Below are 18,743 nucleotides of genomic sequence, written 5' to 3'. Positions count from 1 at the left end.
AGGTGAGGCAGTGTCTGATTGCATGAGCCATGTTTCTGTTTTTACCAGAAGGTTGAGGATGTTTGAGAGGAAGAGATCATGTATTGTCGTGCATTGAGCCAAAGAAGCCCTGCGATACAGATGTTTTACAAGAATACTACGCAAAACTTGAAAAAAATATGTAGGAAACATCTGACATAAGATTTAGGAGGAAATAACCTAAGTTAGAGAGGAGGGCCCTCAAAAATCTTCAGAAAGATACCTTTTGGTTATTAAGCCCGCTGATAAGGAAGGGGGCATTTTAATTCTTAATTGAGCAGACTATTTGAAGGAGTCCTTCAGACAATTATGTAAAATCACTTTTTATAATATCCTCTCTGAAGATCCAACTAATAAATTCCAGACAGAATTAAAGAATTAGCTTGAGTCTGTCCTTGTTGATGGGGGTAATAAGAAAGGAAGAGTTTAATTCTCTTTTACCTAAACATCCTGCTACACATCTTTTTTATTATTTGCTGAAAATTCACAAGTCACTTCACTCACCTCCAGGACGGCCTATTATTTTAGGGATAGGGTCCCTGACTTCTAATTTATCATTTTACATTGATACATTTTTTCAGGGTCACTCAAAGATCCCAGGTCAGAGACACAATGCATATTCTGAAACTACTTGAGCAGATACACTGGTGCCCAGGTTGCTGGATGCCCAGGCCCTCTATACACATATCTCCCATGTGGCAGAGGTTGAATCGGTTATATTTATTGTTATGAATGACACTGGGATCTCTGAGCCACAATGTGAGTTCTTATTGGCTTCTATTCTGTTTATTCTAACTCACAATTATTTTATTGAATCCACTTATTACCTTCAGGTACATGGGACGTCCATGGGCACCAGGTTTGCACCCAGTTATGAGAACTTATATATGGGGGCCTTTGAGGACCAGTATATCTGGGTGGTCCCTATGTGATGAACTTGGTGTTTTATGGCCATTATATTGATAATATATTATAATTTGGGAAGGTGGTTCTGATTTAGCACCTGAATTTGTCACTTTTAAATAATAATTTGTTTAATTTAGAATTCGCTCACCAATTGATTTTGTTTCAGTTAATTTTCTTGATGTAACCATTCCGGTAAGTAATGAAATAATTATTTCAACTAATTAAGACCAAAATGTGGATTCGAGCTCCAATATTCATTAAAATAGTGGTCATTATAGACTGTGGGTTAAAAATATCCAAAAGTGACAGATAAACAGGTTACGGCGCCACTGTACGCTGGATGAGGACTATCTAACACAAGCAGAAAACCTTTCTCCATAGAGGTTATCCGGCTCAAATGATAAAAGAAGCTAAAAACCATGCACTTAGGACAGACAAGATCTTTTGATATGTTAACCAGGGCGAGTAGAGAATCATGGGAACAATAGAAGAAATTTATTGCTGTTTATTTCTAAATATAACAACAAGACTTATAAAATTAGGAATATATCGCAAATTATTGTAAATTGTTAAGACGAGACCCTGCTCTGGGAAATTTTCTGAGTGAGCAACCAAAAGGTGGCTTTCAAATAGAATAGTAATCTTAAAAATTTCCTTACACCAACTATGTTAAAATCAGCGGTAAACCCTCAGGTCAGAGGAACAAGGCTCAATAAACATGTCTGCATGACATGTGGATATATATAGAACGGGGACACAGTGAGTAATAACTCAATTTCTGAATTGTGAAACTACTAATGGCATTACTCACACTGATCTGTGCTTCTTACGTGTATTATCTCATCTATTTGTTACTTGCTTCTGTAGCTGGAGCTATGGGATCTGTGGTGCCTTATAAATTAATAATAATAAATTATTCTCATGTGAGTCACCAACACTTGTTTAGCCTATCTACACAGCAGGAGGCCGTTACCTTTCTTTCCTGTGTAGCTTTTCATTGTGAGTCTTACAACCTGTCTGAATAATAGAATAGCAAGTGATTTGGGAAATCACAGATTGATGCAAGTTTTATTAAAGTTTAAAACTGTGTTAACAAGTTTAGAGAATATATCACACCCTGGTGTTAAATATCTGATGTAATATATCAGACGCTGTGGTGCCACTAGCAGCACTGTAGAAAGGTGTTAACCCCTCTGGGTTGATTAATGTGCAGACTGTATGAATCAGTCTGGATTGGTTAAAGGGGCAGGAGTCTCGATTACCATCTGCCAGGGTAGGACTGCAAAACTGTATAAAAAGAGGACTGTTTTACCATGTAATGCATTATTGCATATTAAACTAGTGTGTAACTGTCCTTATTAGGACACGAGCTAATAAGCATCATTGCTTAAAACAATTTCTGTTTTGGTGCCTACTTACCTGCTGTAAATCCCCTGACCTACAGATTAGACCCGAAGTAATCAGCTATCCGGCTGTTCTGAGGTTGGGACCCAGCATGCAGTACCACCGCTCTGCTCGCTACCGGCAGCTCTGGCCAGTGGGAACCATCCATATCAACCCTGATCTAAAGGAAGAGGTCTGGGGTACCAGCCCAGGTGTCCAGCAGGAGTTACCCTGAAGGAAGTGGTTCTAGGCACCGGGAAGGAGCCTAGTGGTGGCAGCAGAGCCCGTCCTACTGCGGTTAGAGGGGTTAGATAGGTGCTAACCACAGCATACCAGGAATATCCCACAAGACCGGCCGTTTTGGAGATGCTCTGACCCAGTCACCTAGCTAACACAATTTAGCCCTTGTCACAGTTGTTTAGATCCTCACATTGCCCATTTTACTGCTTCCAATACATCAACTTCAAGAATGGACGGTTCATTTGTTGCCGAATATACATATACACACACACATAATTATATGCTTAATGCTTTATAGTATTGGCTAATGCGCATTCAGTCTTATCAATTTATTGCATGTCCCTAACTCCATAGTGAAGATTATCATTAGATAGTTACCTTTATTATCATGAATCATTATGTTTGTTATTCTACCTTTGTGAGAGAATTTCTTATATCATAAAATATATATTCATAGAGTGCTTGAGACCATTATAACATTGAAAATGTGTGTGTATATATATCTATAATATAAATGTCTAGTGGTGTGTGTTAGTCTGTCTGTGTGTGGAAAAAATAAAACCAAGCTGCAGCGCCACCTGCTGGGCGGAGTTATACACTGACCTACTAAATTCTTAGTGTGTGTGGAAAAAATTTTTAATTTGTTAATTTAATTTGTTAATTGTTAAAAGTGTTTATAAAGATTTTAAAAAAATATATATATATTTCTTGAAGAAGTGACAGTTGGGAGTGGTTGGTGGTTGCCGGGGGTGACAGTGGGGAGTGGTTGGTGGTTGCCGGGGGTGACAGTGGGGAGTGGTTGGTGGTTGCCGGGGGTGACAGTGGGGAGTGGTTGGTGGTTGCCGGGGGTGACAGTGGGGAGTGGTTGGTGGTTGAGGCCTGGGCTATGGCCCAAATGCATGACAAGAACCTTTTTAACACCTTAAGTAGCTTGATTTGACTAGAATGCATGAGTATCATGCACAGGTTAACATATATATACATATATATATATATATATATATATATATATATATATATATATATATATATATATATATATATATATATATATATATATATATATAGACATACACATATATATGTACACACAAATACATACATACATACACACACACACCATGGGAATGTGAGTACTCACCTTCTTTGTAGTGATTGTACACATTGATCAGAGTCATGTGATCACCTTCAGTCACCTGCAGATCACGACGAGCGCTCAGCACAGAGTCACTATGAGGAGCTGGCAGGAAGCAGCATGGGGCTGGGGATGTATAAGAGAGATAAATGGGTAATATAACTGGCAGAGTGTAAGCTGAACAGGGCTGGCTGGTACTGAGATTTCATCAGCGGAAAATAATAACATAATAATTGTACTCCCTATAACCCCTCCTACTACTCCCTACAACCCCTCCTACTACTCCCTACAACCCCTCCTACTACTCCCTACAACCCCTCCAACTACTCCCTACAACCCCTCCAACTACTCCCTACAACCCCTCCAACTACTCCCTACAACCCCTCCTACTACTCCCTATAACCCCTCCTACTACTCCCTATAACCCCTCCTACTACTCCCTATAACCCCTCCAACTACTCCCTATAACCCCTCCTACTACTCCCTACAACCCCTCCTACTACTCCCTACAACCCCTCTTACTACTCCATACAACCCCTTCTACTACTCCCTACAACCCCTCCTACTACTCCCTACAAGCCCTCCTACTACTCCCTACAACCCCTCCTACTACTCCCTATAACCCCTTCTATTAGTCCATATAACTGTCACGACTTGCACTCTGCAGCTGCTGTCTGCAGTGACTTTATTGGATTCATTATGTATTCTACTTGTAGTACCACTGCCCACCAAAGGGGCCACTGTGCTACTTTGATCATTTTCCTTGATTACTGAGAGTTGTCTCACCTGCATGAGGCCTATATAAACCTGCCTGCTTCATACGGTCTGGGCCAGATCATCAGGTCACTCCTGTGAGCATTTCCATGTGCTCAGCTTCTGTCTGCTATCTGGACTCCTGCATATTACTTCATTGAATTCTCTACTGCAGTTACCTGTGTCCTGGACTCCTGCATCTTCAACCATTATACCTGGTACTTATATTTCCACGCTGCCTGTTGAAATCTACTATTGCAGTTACCTGTTGTTTCTCATCTGCACATTGAACTGTCTCGTGAGTTACCTTGTCATCTGTGTTTGTTAATAAACTCATTATAACCACTTATCCCCTCTCCGTGGTCATACCTGGGAAATCCGTGACAATAACCCTTCCTATAACTTCTCATATTACTCCATAGATCCTCTCCTACTACTCACTATTCCTCTTCCCTATAAACCCTGCTAGTACTACATATTACCCCTCCCTATATCTCCAACTATTACTCCATATAACCCCTCCCTATAACTCCTCCCATTATAATGTGGAACACTCTCTCTTGTACCGGTCAGCATGGCAGCCAGTGTGAGCATTTCGCTGACGCACTGAAATTCGCAGGCTGCTATGAGAGACTTGGAGATTTGAGCATCCAACGGAAACTCCGACATGACAATTCCAACCTCAGACAGGTTTCCATCGTCGTCCAGGGCTGCGAGGTAGTCCAGATCCTCAAGAGCCTGCATGAGAGTCTCAGGGGCTAGGAGAAAGTCAAAATATCCATCTATAAGTGATCTGGATATGATGAAGCCATCTGACATATAGCAAGGACGAACAAGAGGGAGAACACCGGATATTGTGAGCGGTATAAAATTGCTGGATGAAAAGGGTGTCCACATATAGATAGAGCGTGCGAGTGAGAGTCCTAAAGGTTCAGGAGAAGACAGAATGTCCACATATAGAGAGAGCGTGCGAGAGGGAGTCCTAAAGGTTCAGGAGAAGACAGAATGTCCACATATAGATAGAGCGTGCGAGTGAGAGTCCTAAAGGTTCAGGAGAAGACAGAATGTCCACATATAGAGAGAGCGTGTGAGAGGGAGTCCTAAGGGTTCAGGAGAAGACAGAATGTCCACATATAGAGAGAGCGTGTGAGAGGGAGTCCTAAGGGTTCAGGAGAAGACAGAATGTCCACATATAGAGAGAGCGTGTGAGAGGGAGTCCTAAAGGTTCAGGAGAAGACAGAATGTCCACATATAGAGAGAGCGTGTGAGAGAGAGTCCTAAAGGTTCAGGGGAAGACAGAATGTCCACATATAGAGAGAGCGTGCGAGTGAGAGTCCTAAAGGTTCAGGGGAAGACAGAATGTCCACATATAGAGAGAGCGTGTGAGAGGGAGTCCTAAAGGTTCAGGAGAAGACAGATTGTCCACATATAGAGAGAGCGTGTGAGAGGGAGTCCTAAAGGTTCAGGAGAAGACAGAATGTCCACATATAGAGAGAGCGTGCGAGTGAGAGTCCTAAAGGTTCAGGAGAAGACAGAATGTCCACATATAGAGAGAGCGTGTGAGAGGGAGTTCTAAAGGTTCAGGAGAAGACAGAATGTCCACATATAGAGAGAGCGTGCGAGTGAGAGTCCTAAAGGTTCAGGAGCAGACAGAATGTCCACATATAGAGAGAGCCTGTGAGAGGGAGTCCTAAAGGTTCAGGAGAAGACAGAATGTCCACATATAGAGAGAGCGTGTGAGAGGGAGTCCTAAAGGTTCAGGAGAAGACAGAATGTCCACCTATAGAGAGAGCGTGCGAGTGAGAGTCCTAAAGGTTCAGGAGAAGACAGAATGTCCACATATAGAGAGAGCGTGTGAGAGGGAGTCCTAAAGGTTCAGGAGAAGACAGAATGTCCACATATAGAGAGAGCGTGCGAGTGAGAGTCCTAAAGGTTCAGGAGCAGACAGAATGTCCACATATAGAGAGAGCCTGTGAGAGGGAGTCCTAAAGGTTCAGGAGAAGACAGAATGTCCACATATAGAGAGAGCGTGTGAGAGGGAGTCCTAAAGGTTCAGGAGAAGACAGAATGTCCACCTATAGAGAGAGCGTGCGAGTGAGAGTCCTAAAGGTTCAGAAGAAGACAGAATGTCCACATATAGAGATAGCGTGTGAGAGGGAGTCCTAAAGGTTCAGGAGAAGACAGATTGTCCACATATAGAGAGAGAGTGTGAGAGAGAGTCCTAAAGGTTCAGGAGAAGACAGAATGTCCACATATAGAGAGAGCGTGCGAGAGGGAGTCCTAAAGGTCCAGGGGAATTCAGAATGTCCACATATAGAGAGAGCGTGTGAGAGAGAGTCCTAAAGGTTCAGGAGAAGACAGAATGTCCACATATAGAGAGAGCGTGCGAGAGGGAGTCCTAAAGGTTCAGGAGAAGACAGATTGTCCACATATAGAGAGAGTGTGAGAGAGAGTCCTAAAGGTTCAGGAGAAGACAGAATGTCCACATATAGAGAGAGCGTGTGAGAGGGAGTCCTAAAGGTTCAGGGGAAGACAGAATGTCCACATATAGAGAGAGCGTGTGAGAGAGTCCTAAAGGTTCAGGGGAAGACAGAATGTCCACATAAAGAGAGAGCGTGTGAGAGAGAGTCCTAAAGGTTCAGGGGAAGACAGAATGTCCACATATAGAGAGAGCGTGCGAGTGAGAGTCCTAAAGGTTCAGGAGAAGACAGAATGTCCACATATAGAGAGAGCGTGCGAGAGGGATTCCTAAAGGTTCAGGAGAAGACAGATTGTCCACATATAGATAGAACATGTGAGAGGGAATCCACGTGGTTTGGGATAAGACAGATTGTTCATAGGGAGAGAGAGAATGAGACAGTTTATCCATATTTCATATAAAGTGTGTGGGAAGGAGAATCACAGGTTATGGGGAAAAAAAGAATGGTCAGGATATCCACATTGGTATAAAGAGAATTGGGGCAAACTTGGGAAAGCACACAGCAAATCTTCAATTTACACCAATGCACTCATTTATTTCAATGTATTTTACCAGGTCTGTCCAAAAAATCACATTGTCCAAGGTCTGCAATGTCCAGTCTCTTCAGTAAGAGGACCATACGGCTCAGATTCTCCTGCAGAATTCGAGGAGGTGAAAAATCTGACATCTCTGTTTGAAAAGTAGTTTCTGAGTACAATCGATAACAAATACCTTAAAATGAAAACATAACAAAACATCACTAAACACACAGGACACATACACCAATAGTAACACACCACTAGCCAGGACACACATACACACACACACACACACCACTAGATGGAGTCATAACATACACATACAAGAATGGAGACAGAGAGAAAAACATTGTTTGCAATGTACCGCCCCCTCAAAGTCAACCCCACTAATTACATCCGTGATCCTTATTTTACCCCATTGTAGATTATGAATTATATTTGATTACATATAAATAGTGGGTTTTACTGTTCTCGGCCTAAGAGATGACACCAAGGGAGTCACACAGACATCGGAAGCAGAATATCTCCCACTCCAAGTCCTCTCCCAGACATCCAGGATGGGATTGCGCACAGTTGAGCTTTAGTAGAACAGTTCTGGCTGCTGAGCTAGTACTGTGTACTAAGATTGATACAACATAATTTAGAGTTCTACAGGAGAAAAACACTCTACCCGACATCACTGCTACAGGAGGACAACATCCAACACTCTCCTGTGAGCTGAGTAACTCTCTGCCTCATGCACCTGCTGTGTCCTCTAGCTGGAGACTCCCTAATGAGCTTTTATCATGGATAATATCACTGCTAGGGGGACACACAGTGGGGGAACAGACGATCTTTCTGCACTAAGCGTTTCTCTCACAAAGTGTCTACAAAATGTAGTTAAACAACACAGGTGAACAAACAGATCATCTGAAGATATCCAGAAAGAAGCTGCATCTACCACAACCTGACTCTTCTCTGACTGCACTGGACATTGCAAACAGCCTCACCCTTCTGGCAATAACAGAAACATGACTCACACAATCAGACACTGCCTCACCTGCAGCCCTTTCACATGGTCTCCATCTCACCCACACCCCCAGACCGGGAGGCAGACAAGGAGGGGGGGTTGGACTACTTCTCTCCCCACAGTGCACGTTCACAGTTCTACCAAATGTCCCATCACTCACGGTCACATCTTCTGAAGTACATGCTGTTAGGATTTTGAACCCATTCTCTATGCGTGTTGCTGTTATCTATCGATCCCTGGACCACACCAACAATTTCTTAAAATCTTCTCTGCATGGCTCCCTCACTTCTTCTCCTCTGACATCCCCATCATCATCCTGGGTGATTTCAACATCCCTATTTCTAATCCACATTCCAATGCTGCTTCCAAACTACTCTCTCTAACCTCCTCACTTGACCTCTCCCAGTGGATTAAATCCGCTACTCATCAGGATGGCCACTGTCTTGATCTTGTATTGTCTAGATCAGTGTAGGCTAACCAGTGACACTCCAGGTGTTGTGAAACTACAAGTCCCAGCATGCTTTGCCAATATACAGCAGCTTATTGCTGGAAGGGTATGCTGGGACTTGTAGTTTTACAACACCTGGAGTGTTAGCCAACGCTGCTCTAGATTTTTCTAAGTCTCTGATTTCCTTAACACTCCCTTTTCCCTCTCAGATCTTCAACTAATCAGCTACACACTCACCCCCAATGCTCTAACCTCCCTGCTGTCAAACTCTTCGAAGCCTCCTCATACCGCACAAATCTTAACTATTAATTTTTAACAGTTTTCCACCTCTCTCCAACATCTTCTCTCTTCAATCTCTACATTTTCCTCCCCTGATCGGGCAGTTCCTCATTTTCACCAAACCCTAGTAACTGCCCTGGATCACGTGGCTCCAGCGACTCTTCGTTGCCAACATCATCATCATTGATTTATATAGCGCCACTAATTCCGCAGCGCTGTACAGAGAACTCACTCACATCAGTCCCTGCCCCCCTTTGGAGCTTACAGTCTAAATTCCCTAACATACACACACACACACACACACACACACACACAGACAGACAGACTAGGATCAATTTTGACACAAGCCAATTAACCTACTATAATGTTTTTGGATTGTGGGAGGAAACCGGAGCACCCGGAGGAAACCCACGAAAACACAGGGAGAACATACAAACTCCACACAGATAAGGTCATGGTCGGGAATTGAACTCATGACCCCAGTGCTGTGAGACTGAAGTACTAACCACTAAGCCACCGTGCTGCCCCAAACGCCTTTTTAACACATTAAATATTTTCTTAATCCTCTCACACCAAACCCTCCATCTACTATCAGTGCCCAGAATCTTGCTTCTTATTTCAAGGACAAGATTGATAACATCCGGCTAGAAATCTCCCTGGACCAGCAATCAGCTCAATTCCTTCCCAGCTCCCTCTGTCACCCTCTCATTTGATCCACAAATGAAGATGAAGCATCTACTCTCTTCTTATCTCCCTACTCTACCTCCTGTCCTCTTGTTCCCTAACCCTCACAGATTGATAGGTCCCTGTCTCCTGTGCTCATTCCACCTATAACTATTATATAATGTAATATAGTAAAAAAGGGAATAGGTTGCGCTTCCTCCAAATATGTTTAGCAGCCAGATAGGAACCTGAAATTGAATGGGAGATCCCTAAACCTCCCGACCAAGGATAGATAAATATAGAAATTGACAGGTTCTGGGCGCTTGTGGGGAGATATGAAAACAGTTTAATGGTGATAAGACTTTATAAACAGTATGTTCCGGCCGGAACAAAACAGCATAGACTGATGTTGTGAATGCAATAAAAGTACATACATGTAATTACAGTAACAACAAATAAAAACAAATAATACATCAGACTCCAATTGGTTTACACAGGAGTCTATAGCTCGCTATGGCGCCGTGGGAGTATGCAGTGTAACAATTGATATGCCACCGTAATGTACGATAATGTAGAAAGCACTAGGCATAAAGAGTGTGGTCATGCAGATCGGTCTAGAGACGCTGATAGATCCCGGGATGCAGGAGTATTAAATAGTCTATGATTGATCAGTGCTGATCCCGCAGTAATCCTTAGTAATGTCGTATGATAATAGCGTACTGAATACTGAAAATATTATGATGCGAGTAGTATCGGCAACAATGAAGTCATTTGTCCAGTGTTGTGGATTGGAGAAATTACGCTGATAAATGCAATGCAGGAATATGCATTTTTATCCATCTGTGTTCAGTTTACCATTGATGACTATTATCATCCATGTATGAACATTTATTTATATGCATGTTCTCATCAATCTATCCCATATCCATTTGGTCCATCACTTTTTATGCTAATTGTATATACACTGTATTTATTTGTATTATCTGTACACTATACTTTTCGTTTGTTCCTGCAATCCAACTACGTAGTTACCGGATTATCTGTGCAATTACCAGTGCTCACCACTTGATCTTTTTATCATCCAATTACTCAATTGCCTAATTGGTTTATTGGCACATCCGGATCTCTTACATATACTGGCCAGGAAGACCAGTTGGACTTTATTATCCCTGAGGAAGCCCGCTGGATATTGCCCCGGGCGAAACGCGTTGGTACCTGTCCCTCATTTGTTTATCATCTTCAATACATCAGTGCTCTGTTGGCACTGTCTAGCATGCTAGGACTTTCTACTGATTTCTCACAGATACTTATCTACGGAGACCAGCCCGGAGCGCGCATACGCCCCTTTACAGCGGGACTATCTCCTTTCCTGTCCAGCCACAACTTGTACCGAGAAGGAGAGAGGATTTCCCGGGAACCAGGAGGACTCAAATCGGATCTATTTACTGGTACCCTGCTGGGTGCCTGCTTACCATCGGAGGTAAGCGTTCAGTTCGCACCCAACAATTAATACCATCAGTACAGACCGCGGGACCGCCATTGAGTGCTTGTCTGTACCACAGACATTTAGACGCTCCCGCACCATGTGAGTAACTGTTTTTACAGATCCTTTAATTATTCCTGCATTGTATTTATCAGCGTAATTTCTCCAATCCACAACACTGGACAAATGACTTCATTGTTGCCGATACTACTCGCATCATAATATTTTCAGTATTCAGTACGCTATTATCATACGACATTACTAAGGATTACTGCGGGATCAGCACTGATCAATCATAGACTATTTAATACTCCTGCATCCCGGGATCTATCAGCGTCTCTAGACCGATCTGCATGACCACACTCTTTATGCCTAGTGCTTTCTACATTATCGTACATTACGGTGGCATATCAATTGTTACACCGCATACTCCCACGGCGCCATAGCGAGCTATAGACTCCTGTGTAAACCAATTGGAGTCTGATGTATTATTTGTTTTTATTTGTTGTTACTGTAATTACATGTATGTACTTTTATTGCATTCACAACATCAGTCTATGCTGTTTTGTTCCGGCCGGAACATACTGTTTATAAAGTCTTATCACAATTAAACTGTTTTCATATCTCCCCACAAGCGCCCAGAACCTGTCAATTTCTATATTTATCTATAATGTAATATATTATAATTATACAATTTAATATATAATGCAATCTCTCGCTCTCTACTGGTATCTTCCGGTCATTATACAAGCATGCAGTGATTACTCCTATTCTGAAAAAAGAACATTCTGACCCAAACTCTCTCTCCAATTACCGCCCCATCTCCCAACTCCCAGCTCCTAGAGAGAATTGCCTACACTCGCCTCACACACTTTTTACAGCAAACAACCTATTGGATCCTCTTCAGTCAGACTCCCACTCTCAACACTCCACAGAGACTGCGCTGACCAAGGTTGTCAATGATCTGATCACTGCTAAAACTGACGGCCATTACTCTCTTCTAATTCTCCTGGATCTCTCTGCTGCATTTGACACTGTTGACCACTCTCTCCTCATACAGACGATATAATCCCTAGGTCTTCAAGACACTGTTCTATCCTGGTTCTCATCCTACCTATCTAATCGCTCTTTCAGTGTTAATTTCTCTGGATCCACCTCTGCTCCGCTTCCTTTATCAGTTGGAGACCACAAGGCTCAGTCCTAGGTCCTCTGCTGTTCTCTATCTACACCGCTTCTCTTGGAAAACTAATAAGCTCCTTTGGATTTCAGTATCATCTTTATGCAGATGATATACAAATCTATCTATCCTCTCCTGATCTTTCACCATCTGTGTTGTCTCGCGTTACTGACTGTCTTTCTGCCATTTCATCTGGGATGTCCTCTCGCCAACTCATCATCATCATCACCATTTATTTATATAGCGCCACTGATTCCGCAGCGCTGTACAGAGAACTCATACACATCAGTCCCTGCCCCATTGGAGCTTACAGTCTAAATTCCCTAACACACACACACACACACACAGACAGAGAGAGAGAGACTAGGGTCAATTTTGATAGCAGCCAATTAACCTACTAGTATGTTTTTGGAGTGTGAGAGGAAACCGGAGCACCCGGAGGAAACCCACGCAAACACGGGGAGAACATACAAAATCCACACAGATAAGGCCATGGTCGGGAATTGAACTCAAGACCCCAGCACTGTGAGGCAGAAGTGCTAACCACTTAGCCACCGTGATGCCCTACAATGTTTCAAAAACAGAATTAATAATATTCCCAACCACTAATAGAAGTTATCTACCTGACATTTCTATTTCTGCTGACAACATGACCATAAATCCCACCCCGCAAGCTCACTGCCTAGGTGTAATCCTTGACTCGCAACTATCCTTTGTTCCCCATATCGACTATGTCTAAATCACATTACATACATCTTAAAAACATTTCCAGAATAAGTACATATATCACACAATACACTGCAAAAACTATAATTCGTGAACTCATCATCTCCCGCATCGACTATTGTAATTCTCTCCTTACAGGTCTTCCCTTAAATAGACTCAAACCCCTACAATCTATTTTGCACGCAGCGGCAAGATTTATTTTCTTTGCAAATCGTTCTTCCTCTGCTGAGCCACTCTGTCAGTCTCTACATTGGTTGCCTGTATTTCAACAAATCCAATATAAAATTCTTAAACTAACATACAAGGCCGTCAACAAAGCTGCACCAACATCTTCTCACTGGTCTCAAAATATCTCCCAATTAGACACCTCCGTTCTGCGCCTCTCATCCACTCTCATAACAAACCTTCAAGCGTTCTCTGAAAAAATCACCTCTTCAGACAAGCTTATAATATTCCTCACCACCCTCCTAACCTCACTAGATTACCCTACTACCACCCGTTAGACAATTCACACAAGACATCAACTGTCTGACAAACATTTCTGTGTTATTTTTTTACCTTTGCAATCTGGCTGGACCAAAATGCAATCTGTAGACTTCACCTCATGTATCCAAGTCGCATTGTCCCATAGATTGTAAGCTTGCAGGCAGCGCCCTCTCAACTCTGTCTGTATTACCCGGTTTGTTTATTACTGTGTTTGTTCCCAACTGCAAAGCGCTACGGAATGTGCTGGCGCTATTTAAATGTTGATGATGATGATAATCCAAACAGCAGGCAATGTAGTAACACACAGGGATACCTGAGCTCTCTCAGACCTCTTGTGTGAGAACGGACAGTATAACTGGACTCCGCGCAGCATAAACGTTGATTTCACTAGAATTCTTTACAAAGTATTTTACCAGGAAGAGAACATTGAAAGTCACTTGTCGCTTTCAAATATGTCCCACGTGAGAAATGGCCAATGCAAAAAAAAGGGATTTAATGTAAAAATGGAAACGGGAGTCATCCGACAATGTAATGTCATTGTGCGGGGAGAGACTAAAGAATAAAGTTCAATAATAAATTCTGCAAGATGGAGAAGAAATGACAGAGTACTGTCAGTGACATAACTAGGATGAGACGCCCCCATACACACACCCCAGTACTGTACTCACCATCCTCAACCTGAGCTCTCATCTTGCGGATCTCTGCTCTCCGTTTACATATCGGCCGATAAACCTGAGAATCTGCACGGATTCGAGGATTGTAAACCTGGGGAAAAGACAAAGTAACTTACTGTATAAATTAATTCCAATTACTGGTGCAGTGCGCCGATGTATCATTGTAAAAGTACTGATTTTTGGTTTGGTAATTGTGACTGGATCACTTATAAATAACTTATGGTATAAATTTATTTAAAGGAAATAGTGCAGGGCGCTTATTTATATCATTGCAAATGTACTTATTTTTGATATTGTGGGTATGTTGGTAAAGGAAATATCTTTATTTCTGAGACCAGGGGAGGAAATTTGTTTGTTTTATCTTTGCTAGAGGAAATGCATTATTTCTGAGGTATACATCTGATACAATAAGCCTTTGTGGAGGAAGTCTTTTGTGTATCGTGATGTGGGGAAATGACTTAATTTGTAGTTTTGTTCCTTTCTTTGGGAATGTGTATTCTGCAACTGTCTGAAGAAAGAACCCATGTTAATTAGACCTTTTGATGTGTGAGAGTCGAGCACCTGAAGGTGCAGGAAGGTTTAATTAGACTGCTGTTAGATTTCCTGTGTCCAAGATAAGATGCAGGAACTCACAGCAAGTTTTAGGATATCACAGATAAGTGTAAATATTGTTAGCTTTGCATTGCATGCAAATCCATGTTTGGGTAAACAAATTGCATCCTGATTCTAAAAATAGCTCAGACCTCAGTGGCTGGCTTACCCTTTTAGACTGTGTTCAAATCTGTATAAAAAGCACTGTCTTGTATTGAAAATTGTTCTTCTCGTTCCTTCTGACCTGCTCCCCAGTACCTTCAACCAGGGTGAGCAAATAAACATCACTTGCTTCAAAGACCTGCTTGGAAACTTCTCTATCCCGGTGTCCTACAGATTAGACCCAAAGTCTAATCCGTTCCCGGCTGTTTCTGAGGTTTGGACCCAGCTTCCCAGCACCACCACTCTGCCTGCTACCCAGCAGCTCTGGCCAGTGTGATAGGCCAGGGGGGAATCCATCAACAACAACCCTGTTCCATAGGAACAGGTCAGGAGTACCAGCCCAGGTACACCAGTAACGGGGTACACTCGCAGCGTTAGGTACCCAGAAGGAACCCGGTTCTGGATGCCGGTAAGGATTCCAGTGGTGGCAGCATTTGTAAGCCCCTCCTACTGCAGTTAGAGGGCGCATTTAGGATAACGAAAGGGAACAGTGGCAAAGTAAGCCCAGCTGGTTCCCAGCAACAACAGACAGAGACACAGGCGGCCCATCCTGTCACAGTAATGTATTTTAGTATGCCATGTTGGAGGCAACTTGTTATTGTAACATCATAATAGAAATGAAATTCCATGTTAATTAAGTTTTTCATCTTAAAGTGACCAACACATCTCTGAATGCACAACAGGGGGTCGTTATCCTTTGTACCCAGTGTTAGAGACAGATAAGGAAAACACCTGAACAATGAAAGAGTAAGGAATTTGGGAAATCACAGATTGATGCGAGTTTTGTTAAGTTTAAATTGCATTAGATCCAAGTTAAGAGAATAAATATATTACATCCTGATGAAGCATTGATGATATCTCAGACTTTGTGGGCTTGGTATGGGCAGGGGTTAGGGTTTACTCCCTGCCAACGTGTCAGAAACTGAATGTATTTTAACTAGTGCATACCATCTGTACTTCTTGGTGATCCCTAGTACCTCTAACTAATGGATAAATGGTCCTTATCAGGACACTTGAGCTAAACATTACTGCTTCAAGATCCTGCTTTGACGTCTACTTTCCTGTAATTCCTGTGACCTACAGATTAGACCTAATCGAATTCGTTATCCGGCTGTTCTGTGGTTTGGACCCAGTATCCAGTACCACTGCTCTGCCCACTACCCAGCAGCTCTGGCAAGTGTGATAGGCCAGGGGGAATCCATCCACAGCAACCCTGATCTAAAGGCAAGAGGTCAGGAGTACCAGCCCAGGTGCCCAGCGAGGGGGTACACCAGCAGCGACAGTTACCAAGAAGGACACGGTTCTAGGCGCCGATGAAGGAGCCTGGTGGTGGCAGTACAGCGCCCCCATAGCATTTGGAGGGGGCAAGTTTGAGGTAAAGACAGTGGCAAAGCAAGCTCAGCTGGTCCCCAGCAACACAGCAGGGTGGCATAGAAGGTCCATCCTGTCACAGGACTGTTTCATAAAAGAATTCTATGTTACATCAAAGTGAACTATATAAATCTATATAAAATAAAATGAATTAACCCCATATGTAACATTGCACCTTTACAATCCATCCTAACCCAATCATCCTCTCCTGCCCCACACTAGATCCCTTCACTGGCTCCTCACTCCTTCCAGAAATCAGTTCAATCTTTCACTAATGCTTCCCCTCTTTACACCTCTGACCTCATGAGATATACCCTGGCTCCAACACTACGCTCAACGCTCTGCCCCTCATAACCTCCTCTCACTGCGGCCTCCAGGACTTCTCCTCACCTAAGGAACTCCTTGCCCTGCCACCCTCTACCCCAACGTACAATCCTTCAAACACTCAACTCCCCTCTTCATGCTACAATGATGTGCATGGGCTTTACATAAACCTCATAACTGCAGCTCACATCAGGCATCAAAGAAAACAGAACTGGAGTCATTAAATCATGATGCTGTGTGTAACAGAGCAGGAACATGGACCTGAGGGAGCTGTGTGGCTGAATCCACCTAGAAGATAGAACGTATTGCTAGTATCAGTGCAGTGCGCCCTGTGTTTAGCATTGTAAATGTAGAAAGCGCATTAAGGACAGACGTACGAGCAGGATGCCCACAGCATAGTGCTAATTATGCATCTGGTCTGAGCCCAGGTAGGGGGAAAGCATCACCGACAACCACATTCCACCGGTCAGTCTTCACCAATGATGCAGTTACTTGGGAATCACAGATTACTGTAAATTGTATTTAAACCCCAGTTGTAGTTCAGCCATTGCTCCCTGCGCTCAGATCTCCTCCATTATGTAATCACTGTGCTGAAAGAGGAGAGGTCTGTCCACTAACTTCACATGGTCCTTGTGCATTGGCTCTGTTACGTATAGTCCTGGACTGGTTGGCTCATTGTAGTCTACTCCCTCTCCCAAATTGGTCAACTTGATCACCCATATTCTGTCCCTCTCAAAATCCTGCTACTTCCACCTTCAGAATATATCCAATATTCGCCCCTTTCTCACCATGGGAGCTACAAAAACCCTTGTTCATTCTTTTGTAATCTCTCGCCTTGACTACTACTACCTCCTTCTCTGTGGCCTACCCGATTCTCACCTTGACTCTCTTAAGTCTATCCTCAATGCTCCTGCGCACCTCACTTTTCTTTCCTTCCACTCTATCTCTGCTGTCTCCCTCCAACAGTCACTGCATTGGCTCCCCATGGCCTACAGAATTACATTTAAACTTCTCACCCTCACCTTTAAAGCTCTTAGTCAATCTTCCCCTCCTACATCTCCAATCTCATCTCTACCTACACTCCTAGCCGCTCCCTCCGCTCTGCCTGTGACCGCCGTCTCACTGCTTCACTGATCACCTCTTCTCACTCCCGTCTCCAGCTGTGGAACAATCTTCCACGTTCTATCAGGTTAGTATCTACTCTCAAAGGCTTCAAGCGTGCCCTTAAGACTCATTTCTTTATTCAAGTCTATCAGTCCTTCTCCTAACTCCCTTGTCCCGGCTCTCTCCCCCAGTTAGTACCACACTATTTGTGTCTCCCCCTTTCCTTTAGGATGTAAGCTCTCATGAGCAGGGCCCTCTTTCCTTGTGTGCTCCTTCTCCTATTCCATCACCCCCTGTACCTCTTGGCCTGCTTCCCTAGCCCTATTTTCTTAAGCTTCGGCCTACTTCTCGCTCATTTCTACCATCACTTTCACTCATTGTCCCAGTAATAATTTGATTTGCACCATGTTACCTGTGTCTGTGTATATATTTTTGTTCTTTCTGTATCATGTTGTGTCATCACTGTTTTTTGTTTGTTATGTACAGCGCTGCGGACCCTTTGTGACGCCTTATAGATTAAAGATGATAATAATAATAATAATAAAAATAAAAGTATTAAAAGTGCTCATTTCAGTTTATAGCAGGGAGGGCACTGGACGTTCTATCTGCTTTGTGTATATTCCATCCGTGGGTGCACATGCACTAGCTCTCAGTGATGTGTAACAGATACTATACAGCAATAACCACGACTCTTCTTGAAGATTGTGAACAATTCTGACAAACACAAAAAACAAATCTCCTAGGACCCAGGTTTGAAAAGAAACAAACCAGCGAGAGTCGGCTCCTTATGGATGGAGGCGCCAACTGCTTCCAA

At 43.0% G+C, this 18,743-nt stretch overlaps 1 protein-coding gene across 2 annotated transcripts in view; it reads right to left on the bottom strand.

The window, feature by feature from the left end:
• Positions 1 to 18,743, bottom strand: part of DQX1 (DEAQ-box RNA dependent ATPase 1) — a 63,941-nt gene that overhangs the window by 24,208 nt on the left and 20,990 nt on the right. For both annotated transcript variants that reach the window (XM_075178952.1, XM_075179036.1), the window contains exons 6-9: positions 14,372 to 14,468; positions 7,467 to 7,625; positions 5,002 to 5,193; positions 3,689 to 3,808 (exon numbers count right to left, since the gene is read on the bottom strand). In XM_075178952.1, coding sequence (XP_075035053.1) covers positions 3,689 to 3,808; positions 5,002 to 5,193; positions 7,467 to 7,625; positions 14,372 to 14,468 — 568 coding nt within the window. The remainder of the gene's footprint in view (positions 1 to 3,688; positions 3,809 to 5,001; positions 5,194 to 7,466; positions 7,626 to 14,371; positions 14,469 to 18,743) is intronic.

Source organism: Mixophyes fleayi, chromosome 1, assembly GCF_038048845.1.
Source record: "Mixophyes fleayi isolate aMixFle1 chromosome 1, aMixFle1.hap1, whole genome shotgun sequence".
NCBI lineage: Eukaryota > Metazoa > Chordata > Amphibia > Anura > Limnodynastidae > Mixophyes > Mixophyes fleayi.
The sequence above is the reverse complement of the archived record's forward strand: the minus strand, read 5'-3'. Positions and strand labels throughout refer to the sequence as shown.